Source organism: Andrena cerasifolii, chromosome 11, assembly GCF_050908995.1.
Source record: "Andrena cerasifolii isolate SP2316 chromosome 11, iyAndCera1_principal, whole genome shotgun sequence".
Classification (NCBI taxonomy): Eukaryota; Metazoa; Arthropoda; class Insecta; order Hymenoptera; family Andrenidae; genus Andrena; species Andrena cerasifolii.
In genome coordinates, this window is record NC_135128.1 from 60,343 (window position 1) to 77,548 (window position 17,206).

The following is a 17,206-nucleotide window of genomic DNA, read 5'->3' on the forward strand; positions in this document are numbered from 1 at the left end:
GCTCAACAACCCCACGCGACGACGGCGGAGCCTTCCCGAAACTCCGGCGACGCGCGACGGACCACTCATCCGCGTCGCCACTTCTGGGGGTCGCATGGTGTTGCGGAGGGGTGAGTGTGCCCCCCGGCACCCTCACCCCGCGTCCCCGCGATCGAACAGTAACCCGGACAGTGGCCGGGCGGGGAGACGGCACCTGGTCAAATGATCCCCGGGACCGTTCTTCCGCCGCCGCACCCGGGAGAGCCGCAAGCGGCGACCGGGCCTAGGCCCGACGGACACCCCGAGGCAGGGGCAGAGTGCAATGACGGTCCCGTTGACCACCGAACTCACCCTATCTGTTCGATCGCCTACGACGGGAGCGCGTTAACAAGAGCGCTTATAGCGCGGCGCACACACACACACACACACACACACACACACACACACACACACACACACACACACACACACACACACGCACGCACACACACACACACACACACACACACACGCGCACGCACACGCACGCACGCACGCACGCACGCACGCACGATGTTGTGCCCAGGCAACGCCCAAGCACACGTGTCACGCGACATATTATACTTCATATTAACCATTATACTACTCCAGAACGTTCGAGACGTTCCTAAGCAAAATCAGTTGCGAGGCAAAGCGCGAAACTACAAAATCAGCGAAATTGCGAGCGTTGCAACGTGACCATGCACGGCAACGCGAAGCGACGGCACCACGCCCAATAGCGCAATAAAAACCGATTTGCCGCCGCAAATCGAGAGACTCTAGAGCCGACTCTCGACCAGTTAACACGGTTAATTCCTACTTGTACACTCCGGTCTAGTTTAAGTGTTTTGAATAAAGACTTAGTCTTTGGGTTTAATCACACTTGGTGTAGTTCATCCGGTGGATTCTCATCCTTTAATCACTCCCGAACCCACGATTACTCCAGATCCCGTACCAGCCTTGCGAGCCATCACGCAGGGCACAACAAAATTGGTGGCAGCGGTGGGATCTGCATCGTAAAGATTTTACCGAGCCTTGACGCAACCGATTGATCGACGTCGACTGAGGTTGAACTACCTCCGACAAGATTATTGGATCATCGCAATCTCGTAGGCCAAAACAGGCCATCGTCGCTACCGAGGTAGCACAGAGGACCGAGGAACGGCCTTTGAGAAGACGTTCGACGCAGCCCGAACGACGACGAGCCTGGTGTCGAGTAAAATCAGCCTGAGAGTGAACGGGTGAAACTACCGTCTATCAAACACCAAATCCATCTACGAGGACGTCACTGATCTGAGGATCAGGACGCACGAGAGGACTTGGAGACCGAGGAACCTGTAGGAGCCGCACCTGAAGGACGGACGGAGAGCCGTTCACGGGAAGCAGCCGTCGGAGCACGCAGCGAACAGCTGTACGAATCGACCTTGCTGGGTCCAGTTTCAGCTTATCACCGCCGTTGGTTCACAGACGAGAGGACGCCTGACCGAGCCGACGACATGTGGTTGCGAGCAGCCTTGTGAGTAACAGAATAGCGCAAACGTACATATTGTAAACCAGAGTCCAATATAAAAATAGAAACGGTACATGCATGTCTATAGAAGAAGAACGCGCAAATCGATTCAAACTCCCGGGTCAAAGAAGTTTGTCGAGATCATTCGAATCATTTTTCAATAAAAAGCTAACTTTCGAACGCGAAGAATTAGACCTTCTACCTTCTATAGACCATCCAAGATCGTCTCGCCGAACACTTCGACCGCCGCCGTTGCGACTAAGCGTTAGAAAAGACGACGATTCAAGTGCCGAATCGTCTCCGGAAAACTTTGTAACACCGAATAGAGAATACCCGATCGTGCTAGCGGATTTTAGTTTGTTGGACATAGAAGGAACAGAAGAAAGCGAAATGTCGCTAAACGCGGGAAGTAGCCTCCCGGTACCAAACGTAAAATTATTATCTACCGCGCTGTCGTTAGTCGACAAATTCGTAGGAAAATCGTCAGACGAACTTGCAGAATTTTTGAAGTCTTATACAAGCGCCTCGGAGTTTGTCCCCGCGAATGAATTGCCACGATTCTTGAAAACAGTGATAGGTACAAAAATTAAAGGCAAAGCAGCCAAGGTATTAGAGTACAAAGATATAGATACTTTCGATAAATTAAAGGACATCTTAACTTCACTATTCGTAGACAAAAGATCAATAGGAGCAGTTGGAGCAGAGTTTCATGCCTGCCACCAACGAGAAGGCGAAAGCGTAAAATTATTCGCGTGTAGAGTAGAAGAATTAGCTGGGGAATTATCGGAACTATCGGTAAAACCAGGGAACAGCGACGAAGTAAATAACGCGTTAACAGAATCAGTGCAAGAACGCGCCCTCGATGTTTTCACCCTCGGGTTGAATTTAAAACTGAGAACGATCATAAGGTCTCGAAATTACGCAACGCTAAATGCAGCTATCGCCGCAGCTATAGAGGAGGAACAAGCGATGGGTCTAAACACCTCGCGAAATTTTAGGAAGCTCGATGATCAACCCAAAAGAAGAGAAGGATCTAACGTACCGCGCTGCGAACGCTGCAATAAATTAGGGCATTTGGCGAGGAATTGCTATACGCGATTAAGCATGCCGCGAATAAACTATCAGCCGCAACAGACGCACATAAAAAGGGAAGTACAGCGCGTCACAGTAGTCTGCCACTATTGCAAGAAACCAGGACACCAAATCAGGGAATGCAGGGCCAGAGAAAGGGCAAACGAACGAGAAAATAGACCGCGCTATACAAACACGAGTTACAGGCGCGACGACTCTAGACAGAATTTTAGCAGAACTCCGGGCCGAGAATCACATAGCGGGAATCGAGATTACCCAAACACGGGCCACGGGACAACCGACGATAGACAGACTAACACAGGGCCTAGAGTGGTATCGAGCGAATCTAGTAATGACTTCCAAAATAGAAATCACCGTCGAAATCAGAGCATCAGAACTAGTAAAAGGAAAAGCGAGTCTGCTAGTCGACACCGGTGCCGATATTACACTAATAAAGATAGGGAAGGTGCTGGGCGACGTCCACGCCCAAGACGAAATAGTGTCCTTGCGAGGAATAGCCCCAATGGAAATCAAAACGCTGTGCCTAATACAATTAAACGTAGAGGTCGGAAACAAACTCATAACGCATCCCTGTCGGTTAGTGAGAGATGACTTCCCATTAGAAGCAGACGGAATTCTGGGACAAGATTTCATGACTAAGCACGACGTATGCATTCGGGCAAATCAAGGAATAGAATTGTACGGAACACGGTTCCCCTACTCTGGAGGAGGCAACGTAACATTAAAACCGCGATCAGAAACAATTCTCTTAGCCAAAACGACGGAAAAAGGAGAAGGAATAGTAGAGGGACAGCCGATCAAGCCAGGAATACTCATAGGGAACTCATTAACGATAGGCAATGACGGAAAATGCATAATAAGCATAATGAACACCACAGCAGACGAAGTTCTTATCAGTACGCCGACCGTGACATTAGAATCACTGACGAGCGAAAACGTTGACCCGACGGACGCGACCTGCGACAAAGATCGCGACACGCCGACACATATGGTACACGCTGTACACGGGAGAAATAGAATGCAAATCTTGCGCGAAAGCCTCAGGACCGAACACTTAAATAGCGAAGAAAAAACCAGCTTACTCGAGCTCTGCGAAAAATACAATGAAATATTCGGATTAGAAGGAGACAAACTAGGATACTCCAAAAAAGCGGAACACTCAATTACTCTAACCCAAGGTACTAAACCTATATACGTGAAGCCGTATAGACTACCTCAAGCGCATACGGAAGAAGTAGATAAACAAGTTCAGGAAATGGTAAAAGAAGGAATAATTAGACCAAGCGCCAGCCAATGGAACGCTCCCTTGCTAGTAGTCCCGAAAAAACCAGATGCTACAGGTAAACGCAGGCTAAGAGTGGTAGTAGATTTCAGAAAGGTAAACGACGCGACGATAGGCGATTCGTATCCCTTGCCGAATATAACAGATATTTTAGATCAATTAGGCGGAGCAAAATATTTCTCAACCTTAGATTTAGCTTCAGGGTTCCATCAAATAGCTATGAAGGAGGAAGATCGTGAAAAAACCGCATTCTCGACGCCATACGGACATTTCGAGTATAATAGAATGCCATTTGGGCTTAAAAACGCTCCCGCGACATTTCAAAGGTTAATGAACACCGTACTGTCAGGCTTACAGGGAATAAAATGTTTCGTGTATTTAGACGACATAGTCGTCTACGGACGCTCATTGAAGGAGCACCAAGAACGATTAAAACTCGTATTCGAACGCATACAAGAAAGTGGCCTAAAACTTCAACCCAACAAGTGCGAATTCCTACGCAAAGAAACAATATACCTAGGACACATAATAACCGAAAACGGCATCAAGCCAGACCCATCTAAACTAGAAGCTGTCCGAAGCTTCCCGGTACCTAAAGGAATAAAAGACGTGCAATCCTTTTTAGGCCTAGCTGGATATTATAGGAGATTCATAGCGGAGTTTTCACAGATTGCAAAACCTTTGACACAACTGTTAAAGAAAGACCAAGCATTCAGATGGACTGCACAGGAGCAGAAAGCTCTCGAGATTCTAAAAGAAAAATTAACGACAGCACCAGTATTGCAATATCCAGATTTCTCAAAACCGTTTGTTCTAACAACAGACGCTTCCGGAAAAGCGATAGGAGCAGTATTATCGCAAGGAAAAATAGGACAAGATTTGCCAATAGCGTACGCGAGTAGAGTATTGAATAAGGCGGAAGAGAATTATAGCACCATCGAAAAGGAATTGTTAGCCATCGTATGGGCAACGCAACACTTCAGACCATACGTATACGGCACTAAATTCAAAATCGTGACGGACCATAAGCCACTCACTTGGCTTTTCAACGTAAAGGACCCCGGTTCTAGATTAATGAGATGGAAGTTGAAATTAGCAGAATACGACTATAGCATCGATTATAAGGCCGGAAAAACGAATAGGAACGCGGACGCCCTTAGCAGAATGTTCGCGATAACGCGCGGAGTGAAACAAAAGATCGACAACGAAACAATAGCCGGCGCCAGCGAAGACGACAGTGAACAAGAGAAGCCCCGATCGAATGGAGAAACGGACAACGCAACATACACGGAGGACGAAAAACTTCGAGTGCTACGCGAAATCCACGACACACCTCTGGGTGGACACTTAGGGGTAAAACGGACCCTAGAACGCATAAAATTAAATCATTCGTGGCCAGGAATGCGACAAGACGTAGAAAAGTACATCTCTAGATGTGAAAAATGCCAAAGAAATAAGCTATCGAGAATAACCAAAGCCCCCATGGTTATTACAGACACTCCCACGGAACCATTCGAGAAATGCACACTAGACATCGTAGGACCTTTACCCGAGACCGGCAGACGAAACAAATACATATTAACCTTTCAAGATCTTTTAACCAAATTCAGTAAGGCCATACCCCTCGAGAACCAAGAAGCGGATACCGTAGCTAGAGAATTCGTTACTAAAATAATTTGCGAATACGGCATTCCGCAGCGAGTACTAACAGATCAAGGAACTAATTTTCTAAGCCAAGTCTTTAAAAACGTATGTAGGTTACTAAAAATCGACAAAATCCAAACTACAGCCTACCACCCCCAATCGAACGGAGCGCTAGAAAGAAGCCACCGCACGCTGGCAGAATATTTAAAGAACTATATCGCAGAAGACCAGACTGACTGGGATGAATGGCTACCGTACGCGATGTTCACATACAATACTACCCCTCACACGTCTACTAGCTACACGCCCTACGAACTCGTTTTCGGAAGACAAGCTTCCTTACCAACCTCATTAAACCAAGCACCGCAACTAACATACACCTACGACAAATACGCTGAAGAATTACGCGAAAGACTACGGTCCACGAATAGCATCGCGCCCGAAACTATAGGGATCAATAAGGACAAGTCAAAAAGGCAATATGATAAAAGGACAGCTAACAAATTTTTCAAAATTGGGGAGCAAGTACTCCTACACGACGAGACAGTGAGACGCGGACGATCGAAAAAACTAACACCCGCGTGGATAGGACCCTACTCAATTCAAAACACGCACGACAATAATAACTACACTATAGGAAAGGGACGAAAAACGCGCCGCGTACACGCAAACCGGTTAAAACACTTCATAGAATAGGACAGGAACTAGGAAACGGTCGCAGTAGTGAAGGAAAGTAACGGTACGCAGACAAACTATTGAAAAAAAAAAGGAGGAGAAAAAATTTATTCAATTTAGGATATATGAGTCCAAATTAATATGTGTGTGTGTCACCCCCCAAGCGCGCCTATAATAGAAACCACGGACCTGGCCGCGTGAAGGGTTCCGGAAAACGATCGCCATGACGTTCTGGAACAATAACCAGACGCGGAATAACCAAAATAGAAAATTGCACTAGAAACAAAAAACACCTAACCGACAAAAACATTTGATACTCACCGTAAAGTGCCCGTATCCCCCACGCGTCCTCCGCGTCCAACCATTCAGCGTTTTCGGCGGCGATTTGACGCCGCGCCGAGCGGTACTCCCGCACCGCCCGCCTGTACCCAATACTCATAAACCCGGACGGCGCCGGATATTCCAAACACTAAAAATTTAAGAAAAGAGGAAACCAATTATAAAAACCCTACGCACTTCCACCAAAACACAAAACACCCAACAACTTGCACTAAACGTACCAGTAAAAACAGCGCGAGCTCGCGAGGAAGGCTTAAGAAACATAACATGATGTCGCAACTGATCACAACGGAATGAGAAGCGACGAGACAATCGAGTCTCTTGCAAGGAAGAACTGCCTTACGTTAACAAAATTTTATCTCGCGCACGCGAAACACACGCAAGACAAGAGACTTCGCGACGAACAGAAAGATGCGTCGACTACACCTCGACATTATATTTTACAGGATTACCGTCCTACAATTGACGACACTACTCATAGGAGGAACAACCCCCGACACAGACTTCGCTATAAAAGAATTTCAAGATCACCCGGGCATTTACTTCGAAAACTTAGGCGATCTACAGATTTACCGGGATAGTTGGAAACTAATACTACACTTAGACATATCGTACATTTACCGACGCGAATCAAATCTCCAGGCAGCACTATATGACATACTTGCTCAGTGTAAAACACCTTCTACTAATAACTTACAAAAATTCTGTAAAACGTTTGGCACGAAAATTCAAAGCAAAGTAGACCGCGTAACCAAATTCCTTACTTACGTCCAACAAACCATAAGCTCCGCACCAAAACAGCGTCGCGGGCTAATAGACGGATTAGGTTACATAGGCAAATCACTCTTCGGACTAATGGATTCCGAAGACAGAAAGATAATCAACGACCAAATAGACTTCCTAAAAAGACAAGACAGTAGATTAAAGAATACAATCAAAGGGCAAATGCAAATTGTAAGAGCTAACGCCGAACTTCTAAATGAAACTATACACAACGTACAAGAAAATGAAAAAACCCTTTTAAACGCAACTTGGCAAATTCAATACTTACTACAACAGACGACTGACATTACTAGATTTCGAGAGACAATAGACGAAAACCTCATACTAATAAATAGCGTCGTGGAAACACTCCTGCGTGACACACAAGACTTGTTAGAATTCATAATGGATATAAAGAAAGGAGTCCTTAACCCACAATTAATGCCACCGGCACAAATCATAACATACCTCACTTCAGCACTCGCTCACATCCCGCAAGGATTAGACTTCCCGATCGGAATAAAACTAGAAAATATGCACGTCCTATACGACATCCTTACACTTTCCGCATTTTCGGATACGAAATCAATTACCGTAGTACTAGATATCCCATTGTTGAGCGCAAAGAAATTCAAATTAAGCAAGGTACACCCGGTACCCACAAAGGTAAACGATTCGTTCTACGCGTATATAGAACCCCTCGACTCATACGTGGTACTCGACACCTCGGTGCAAGATTACATACAACTAAGCAAACAAGACCTAACAGAATGTAAAACTATAAACGAGCTATATCTCTGCACCTCAAACCATCCAATGTTCAAAGCGATACCATACGGACCCTGCGAAGTACAGTTGTACACAAAATTGACGCAAAAACCGAACAATTGTAAAATACGAATCATGACACTGAAACACACGATCCTGATAGAATTACAACAACCGGGCACATGGATTTATATCGCACCGAAACAAATACAACTAGCAGTAACCTGCGGCGATAAAAACACAAACATGTATAGTATTAAGGACTCTGGTATAATAACGATAAGAAATAAATGTACTATCACTACCGCCGAATTTACGATAGAAACCGGAAAACAATACGGAATAGAAAAAACATGGAACTACTTACCTGGTTACAATTTGACACTAGACGAAATTACGTTTCCACAGACCACTGTAAATTCGTACCGACATACCAATTTTGAACTTAAAAGAATAATCAAACACCCGGAAGAATTAAATAAAGTTAGTAAAAAATTAGAAGACTTACAAAACGATTTAGAAAAACCCGAGATTATACCAACCGAGTATCACTATAGCTTCTTTACACTATCCTCTGTGACGGGATTTATCACAACTACACTATGTATGTTCGCACTTTACAAATGCATTGTACGCTGCAAAGCAAAAACACCACGACACTGTACCACAGACAACACGAGTCGCGACAAAACAACACAAAAACCCGAAGCGATAATCAAAATAGTTAGTAAGGAGGAAACGTCTTCCACTAATTCTCTTTAAAATATACCATTATAAGCTAGTTAAGAAAAACCACATGTAAGTCGATGATAACCAATCCAACCATTACGAGTTTTGGGATTTCCCTAAGATAGTTTATCATCGGCAGAAAAAGCTATGGCTTTTCCTCCCCAAGGGGGGAGGGATGTTGTGCCCAGGCAACGCCCAAGCACACGTGTCACGCGACATATTATACTTCATATTAACCATTATACTACTCCAGAACGTTCGAGACGTTCCTAAGCAAAATCAGTTGCGAGGCAAAGCGCGAAACTACAAAATCAGCGAAATTGCGAGCGTTGCAACGTGACCATGCACGGCAACGCGAAGCGACGGCACCACGCCCAATAGCGCAATAAAAACCGATTTGCCGCCGCAAATCGGGAGACTCTAGAGCCGACTCTCGACCAGTTAACACGGTTAATTCCTACTTGTACACTCCGGTCTAGTTTAAGTGTTTTTGAATAAAGACTTAGTCTTTGGGTTTAATCACACTTGGTGTAGTTCATCCGGTGGATTCTCATCCTTTAATCACTCCCGAACCCACGATTACGCCAGATCCCGTACCAGCCTTGCGAGCCATCACGCAGGGCACAACAACGCACACACACGCAGGCACGCACGCACGCACGCACGCGCGCACGCACACACGCACACACACACACACATCGGCTCGTATTTATTGGAGCCATTGTCCTAAACCCTCCTTATCCTGTCCTGCCTCCAACGACGAGAAAATTATTTTTAGCTGTATTCAAGAGTTCTGTCATCTCCACAACTTGCAGCAGCACAACCTCTATCCAAACTCCCATGGATCCGTCCTTGACTTACAAGGAGGGGTTCCCAGGTGTCTGCCTCTGATTGCTTTGAATTTTGGATATGTTTTAGAGGACCGAAAAATAAGGTATACGTGCTACTTATAGCGGCCCGTTTTCATATTTAAGGGGGTAAAACCAACCCCCAAAGTTATAAGATTTTCAGGTAGTCATCTCCGATTGCTTTGGTTTTTGGATACGTTTACCGAGAAAGAAGAAAAACGTGTCTGTTTATTCTGGCCACCTTGAAAGTTTAGGGGGTGAAACCATCTCTCCAATGTTCATACGGGGTACAAAATTGTGTTGAGTAAAATTTCATATAAATTTCATTTGTGTCATAATTTACTGTATGGACGATGTTCTTGTCGTCAGTCAGGGTATTGGAAGGTCAACTACCCGCAATCGTTTAAATACGTAATTGAGAGAATTGAAAAGTGTACAAAATGTCATAAAAAACTTAAAAAAACCATAGACACAATTTATTTTATGATGACACATCAGTGGTTTTATGCCTTCCCATTGCTACTGACATTGAGGGATGAACAACCCCTAGTTAGTCAGCTACGTCGGGCTTATATAAGATATTTAAAAGGCGCGTAAGCTTTGAACGAATACAAAGGAAATTCAGATAAATAGTACTTTATAAAAATGGATCTCTAAATTGTCATTATAATTACAAATACCCTCAATGGGAGTTCAATAAGCTAAAATTAAAATATTAGAAAAAATAAATAAAAAATTGAGGGAGCCAAGTGCCAATGAATTGGCAGCGGTTTTCTTTCATACGGAACATATACAGGGTGTCCCAAAAATGTCGGAGTTCCTTGAAAGGGGTGACTCAGGGGGTGATTTGAAACAACTTTTTCCTTAGCGAAAATATTGTCCGAAGCTTCGTTAACGAGAAATTAACAAAAACCCCCGACCAATCAGAGCGCGCGCCTTCCGCCCGAGCTCCCGTTGTAGCGTTGGCTACGCGGCAGGCGGCTGTGCTTGTACTACGAAGGTATGAACAAGCAAGTCGGCATGCACCGAAGGAAATCGCGTTACACAGTTTTACTTTAAAGCGGAATCTTAAATAATAATTGTTTGAAGTGGGAGGACAGGAAATACGCAAATTTCGTTTTCAAATAAGGCATAAACGAAAAGGTAATGTAACAAAAAAAGTGTGACAAGTGATCATAATTCGTTATTGAGGTAAAAATCCGTAGTTTAATTACGGCCAACATAACTAAATTTAAAAAATAATATTAGGTGTATGAATAAATTCTTTCAGACTGGATTTACATAATCGGTATAACCGAATTTCTATCGCAGTGATATTCGTAAGCTACCAGAAAAATGGCAAAAGGTAATTAACAATAATGGAAATTATTTCGATGATTGAGTTGTTTTTATTTTATTTTTTTTTTAAATCAAACTGTTATTGAACCCTAAAATCGAACAGAATTTATTTCTACACCTAATAATCACTAATAAATTAAATAACACTCACCCCGATGGGCATTCCTTTCCTTCCTTTCCTTCCTCTACGGAAACCTGTGTCACTAAGTAGGTCACTGTGCCGATCCTGGTCATCGGTGGACGAAAAGATTTATGGTAGGGTTGCGCCCACTGCTCAGCTGATCGCAGGTATACGAGACCACCCGAAGGTAAGGATCACATCGTCAAGTGCGTCCGCGTTAATGTACCGAATATTCACTTCACTGCACTCCTACTAACACTGATCACTTAATTTACTTTTCATGCAACGTGTTGTTCCTACGTTATAAAATTGGTGGCCCCGAAAGGGGCCGATTACTGTTATTTGAGCAGTTGCTCGATGTGACCACCCTCAGCGTCTATGCACGCCTCAGCGCGTACAATCACTTGCCTTTGGACGGCCAGCAATGTTTGCGGCGTAATATTTGCTACTGCAGCGTGAATTCGAACAACTATGTCTTCCAGTGTATCCACTGGCTGACGGTACACCTCATCCTGAAATGATTGTTGTACAACAAATACAAAACGTAAGTAAAAAAAGAAAACTTATAAGAAAAACTAACAGCAATAATGAAATTATCTTCAGGTAGCCCCAGAAGAAAAAATCCAGCGGGGTCATATCCGGTGACCGTGGGGGCCACGCAACAGGACCGCCGCGGCCGAACCACCTGTCCTGGAAGGTTTGATTTAGGTAGTCGCGGGCAATTGTGGCGTAGTGTGGTCCAGCCCCGTCTTGCTGATAGAACATGTTCCGTCGGATCTCATTTGGAATATGGTTCATGAGATCCGGCAGAACATGCTCTAAAAAAAATTTATACGCTGGGCCGTCCATCCTGTCTGGCAGCATGTACGGCCCAACGATGTACTCGCCACAAATGCCGGCCCATACATTAATCGACCAACGGACTTGTGCTGCGCCTGTCCGAAGCGCTAGTGGATTCTCGTCGCTCCACAAATGCCGATTGTGGGAATTGAAGCACCCTTCCCTATTGAAGAGTGCTTAGTCCGTCCACAATATGTATTTGCAGAACGACGGATTCCGCTGCACTTCTCCCAACAGCCGCACTGAATACTCAACCCGCTGGTCGCCATCCCCGGGGTGCAAATGTTGCACCCGTACATAGCTGTACGGATACAACATGTTTTCCCTCAGAGTTCGGTATACCGTCATTCTGCTGGCACTAGAAGAAAATGCAGAAACATCCATTATTAGATAACATTTGTTTCCCTCAATTAATAATTGCTGCAGTTATCTTGTACTGTGACTTACTCTAGGCGGCGGCTCAAGTCGCGCACGCTGAGGGTTGGATCATCGTTTATGGCGTCCAACACGTTCTCTTCTACCGCAAGGTTCCGCGCGGCTCTGGGTCTACCCACGTTACTGCCTCGCGGCATCATCGACCCCGTCGAGTATAATCTTGACGCTAAACGTCGAATTGTACCCTCGCTGGGGGTTTGGATGTGCGGGTATTCCCGTGCAAATGCACGCACGGTAGCACTTGCGTCCCCGTTGTTCCGGGCGTACACCCAGAACATCGCGTAATATTCTTGAGCGGAGAACATTTCTAGGACGAGATTGCTAGCTGACTGATAGGATTTTTTCAAGCAACTTCCTCTACCCCCAAGTAGTTTCTCTCGTTCCATTATGAGTTAACTCCCACCAGGACAAGAGGCTTTAGGTAAAAAGAAGCCAGCACATTTTCGAAACACACGTGCTTTGCAGAAGTGCAACGAACGAACCATCCTACACTTTCACAAAAGCCCGTGCTCCGTCCTTTTACTGCCAATGTACCCGTTGCTTCGAGATAGACAGCAGACACCACGTGTTTCGGTTCGAAAGGGTCCGAAGAGAGGAGAAGCAGAAAGTCTTCGACTTGCTATAAACAAGAAAAGGCATACCATTCCTGTTTCCGTTTTAGAATACCCTGAGCTCACGTCAGCTACGAGGCGGAACAAGCTAAGCCATAAATTACCCAAAACAAATCATTCTCTACCGCCGACTCGCAGGACAATACGGTGATAAACCGCGACCCTGGCGAAATGCTTTGGCCGATCAGCCTGATTAGTTTTAAATACGCCTCGCGGAGTGGCACAGGAAGAAAGGGGGTAACTCGCTGACTGCGCGTAGTCCCACCTGCTTCGTCCTTCCTTCCAATTAAAGGCAGGACCCTTATCTCTCGAGTATAAGCACGCGCTCGAATTTCAAAACAAAAGCACGCATCGACGTATGCCGTGCGAGAGAAGGTGGGCCTCAGGGAGGAGACATAGCTGTGAAGAGGGCCTCTTCAAGTCAGTGGTCGTTTGAGAGGGATGCAGGGCAGATTGGTTAGGTTACGACCAATCGGAATTCATGCCCAACTTTTCTCGCTCGGAATACGTCAACGCGTGCTTTTGTTTTGAAATTCGAGCGCGTGCTTATACTCGAGAGATAAGGGTCCTGCCTTTAATGGGAAGGAAGGACGAAGCAGGTGGGACTACGCGCAGTCAGCGAGTTGCCCCCTTTCTTCCTGTGCCACTCCGCGAGGCGTATTTAAAACTAATCAGGCTGATCGGCCAGAGCATTTCGCCAGGGTCGCGGTTTATGACCGTATTGTCCCGCTAGTCGGCGGTAGAGAACTGTTTCCTACAGTTTTGGACAATTTATGACATAATTGGTTACGCCTCGTAGCAGACGTGAACTCGAGGTATCGGAAAACGGAAACAGGAATATGCCTTTTCTTCTTTATAGCCACTCGAAGACTTTCTGCTTCTCCTCTCTTCGGACCCTTTCGAACCGAAACACGTGGTGTCTGCTGTCTATCTCGAAGCAACGGGTACATTGGCAGTAAAAGGACGGAGCACGGGCTTTTGTGAAATTGTAGGATGGTTCGTTCGTTGCACTTCTGCAAAGCACGTGTGTTTCGAAAATGTGCTGGCTTCTTTTTACCTAAAGCCTCTTGTCCTGGTGGGAGTTAACTCATAATGGAACGAGAGAAACTACTTGGGGGTAGAGGAAGTTGCTTGAAAAAATCCTATCAGTCAGCTAGCAATCTCGTCCTAGAAATGTTCTCCGCTCAAGAATATTACGCGATGTTCTGGGTGTACGCCCGGAACAACGGGGACGCAAGTGCTACCGTGCGTGCATTTGCACGGGAATACCCGCACATCCAAACCCCCAACGAGGGTACAATTCGACGTTTAGCGTCAAGATTATACTCGACGGGGTCGATGATGCCGCGAGGCAGTAACGTGGGTAGACCCAGAGCCGCGCGGAACCTTGCGGTAGAAGAGAACGTGTTGGACGCCATAAACGATGATCCAACCCTCAGCGTGCGCGACTTGAGCCGCCGCCTAGAGTAAGTCACAGTACAAGATAACTGCAGCAATTATTAATTGAGGAAAACAAATGTTATCTAATAATGGATGTTTCTGCATTTTCTTCTAGTGCCAGCAGAATGACGGTACACCGAACTCTGAGGGAAAACATGTTGCATCCGTACAGCTATGTACGGGTGCAACATTTGCACCCCGGGGATGGCGACCAGCGGGTTGAGTATTCAGTGCGGCTGTTGGGAGAAGTGCAGCGGAATCCGTCGTTCTGCAAATACATATTGTGGACGGACTAAGCACTCTTCAATAGGGAAGGGTGCTTCAATTCCCACAATCGGCATTTGTGGAGCGACGAGAATCCACTAGCGCTTCGGACACGCGCAGCACAAGTCCGTTGGTCGATTAATGTGTGGGCCTGCATTTGTGGCGAGTACATCGTTGGGCCGTACATGCTGCCAGACAGGATGGACGGCCCAGCGTATAAATTTTTTTTAGAGCATGTTCTGCCGGATCTCATGAACCATATTCCAAATGAGATCCGACGGAACATGTTCTATCAGCAAGACGGGGCTGGACCACACTACGCCACAATTGCCCGCGACTACCTTTTTTTTTTTTTTTGACGTGGAGAAATCCCTAACGGATACCCCGCCCCCCGGGGGAGGGACGGGGTTATGTGGGGCTTGCACCCACTAAAACTCCACGGTGGTCGTCCTCGGGTGCGGAGTAGCGCGCCTGAGGAGGAGGACTTGATGCGGGAGCAAACTAGCGATTCGTCCGCTTGCCCCCCCCTCACGCGCATGATGTTGATGCATACTCCGCACCGATTCCCCGAGGACTCGGGGACTTCCCTGGGGGAGTTAACTCCTCCCCCAGCTCCTAGCTCCGACGACGCGGGACGGACCACGCGTCCGCGTCGCCACGGGGTTGCTGCTACTAAGGCGGGAGGTGCCCCCCGGCACCCCCACCCCACAACCCCCGCATGCCCGCGACTACCTAAATCAAACCTTCCAGGACAGGTGGTTCGGCCGCGGCGGTCCTGTTGCGTGGCCCCCACGGTCACCGGATATGACCCCGCTGGATTTTTTCTTCTGGGGCTACCTGAAGGTAATTTCATTATTGCTGTTAGTTTTTCTTATAAGTTTTCTTTTTTTACTTACGTTTTGTATTTGTTGTACAACAATCATTTCAGGATGAGGTGTACCGTCAGCCAGTGGATACACTGGAAGACATAGTTGTTCGAATTCACGCTGCAGTAGCAAATATTACGCCGCAAACATTGCTGGCCGTCCAAAGGCAAGTGATTGTACGCGCTGAGGCGTGCATAGACGCTGAGGGTGGTCACATCGAGCAACTGCTCAAATAACAGTAATCGGCCCCTTTCGGGGCCACCAATTTTATAACGTAGGAACAACACGTTGCATGAAAAGTAAATTAAGTGATCAGTGTTAGTAGGAGTGCAGTGAAGTGAATATTCGGTACATTAACGCGGACGCACTTGACGATGTGATCCTTACCTTCGGGTGGTCTCGTATACCTGCGATCAGCTGAGCAGTGGGCGCAACCCTACCATAAATCTTTTCGTCCACCGATGACCAGGATCGGCACAGTGACCTACTTAGTGACACAGGTTTCCGTAGAGGAAGGAAAGGAAGGAAAGGAATGCCCATCGGGGTGAGTGTTATTTAATTTATTAGTGATTATTAGGTGTAGAAATAAATTCTGTTCGATTTTAGGGTTCAATAACAGTTTGATTTAAAAAAAAAATAAAATAAAAACAACTCAATCATCGAAATAATTTCCATTATTGTTAATTACCTTTTGCCATTTTTCTGGTAGCTTACGAATATCACTGCGATAGAAATTCGGTTATACCGATTATGTAAATCCAGTCTGAAAGAATTTATTCATACACCTAATATTATTTTTTAAATTTAGTTATGTTGGCCGTAATTAAACTACGGATTTTTACCTCAATAACGAATTATGATCACTTGTCACACTTTTTTTGTTACATTACCTTTTCGTTTATGCCTTATTTGAAAACGAAATTTGCGTATTTCTTATCCTCTCACTTCAAACAATTATTATTTAAGATTCCGCTTTAAAGTAAAACTGTGTAACGCGATTTCCTTCGGTGTATGCCGACTTGCTTGTTCATACCTTCGTAGTACAAGCGCAGCCGCCTGCCGCGTAGCCAACGCTACAACGGGAGCTCGGGCGGAAGGCGCGCGCTCTGATTGGTCGGGGGTTTTTGTTAATATCTCGTTAACGAAGCTTCGGACAATATTTTCGCTAAGGAAAAAGTTGTTTCAAATCACCCCCTGAGTCACCACTTTCAAGGAACTCCGACATTTTTGGGACACCCTGTATCGTCAGCTGCATTTGACTTGAATCTTTTTCCCCACGTTATTGTTATGACGCTAACAATAGCACTTATATCGAGTTCCGCGATATTTTCTGCGAGATTGCAGTACGTTGTTTCTCGAAAATTGGTGTGATCTTCAGTCACATCCGAGTGCTTCACATGTTCACAGAATTTGTAACTACAGTTCTCGCGATTAAAAATGATTATTAATCCGCTGAACGTGATCAATTTATTATTACTAACATTTCAAAGTATGTACTTGATGGAATCTCCTATAACAAGGGGAGAAGTACAATTAAAAGAATCTATACAAAAGATGTTGCTTGATAGCATATTTGAATTTAATGTAGTCGAAGTTTCGGAAGAGTTTTCATTGGACTTTATGGATCAGTTTAGAGAGTGTGAAG

The 17,206-nt window shown here is 45.6% G+C and overlaps 1 protein-coding gene and 1 long non-coding RNA gene across 2 annotated transcripts; one reads left to right on the top strand and one right to left on the bottom strand.

Annotated features, from left to right (window-relative positions):
- Window positions 1–1,298: 1,298 nt before the first annotated feature.
- LOC143374665 (uncharacterized) lies at window positions 1,299–9,232 on the top strand. The gene is made up of 2 exons (XM_076822957.1): window positions 1,299–1,513; window positions 6,986–9,232. Exons 1-2 carry the CDS (start codon window positions 1,494–1,496, stop codon window positions 8,829–8,831), a joined length of 1,866 nt encoding a protein of 621 aa, XP_076679072.1. The 5' UTR covers window positions 1,299–1,493; the 3' UTR covers window positions 8,832–9,232.
- On the bottom strand, window positions 6,052–6,992 carry LOC143374666 (uncharacterized). The gene is made up of 3 exons (XR_013086729.1): window positions 6,761–6,992; window positions 6,522–6,669; window positions 6,052–6,431 (listed from the first exon to the last, which is right to left on the bottom strand). It is a non-coding gene; the product is annotated as an uncharacterized LOC143374666 (long non-coding RNA).
- Window positions 9,233–17,206: the final 7,974 nt, after the last annotated feature.

What these genes read in the sequence shown, in the direction of transcription:
- LOC143374665 (XM_076822957.1), top strand. Translation starts at nt 1,494, where the DNA reads ATGTGGTTGCGAGCAGCCTT. An exon ending in ATGTGGTTGCGAGCAGCCTT is followed by an intron (nt 1,514 to 6,985) that starts GTGAGTAACAGA and finishes TATATTTTACAG; the next exon opens with GATTACCGTCCTACAATTGA.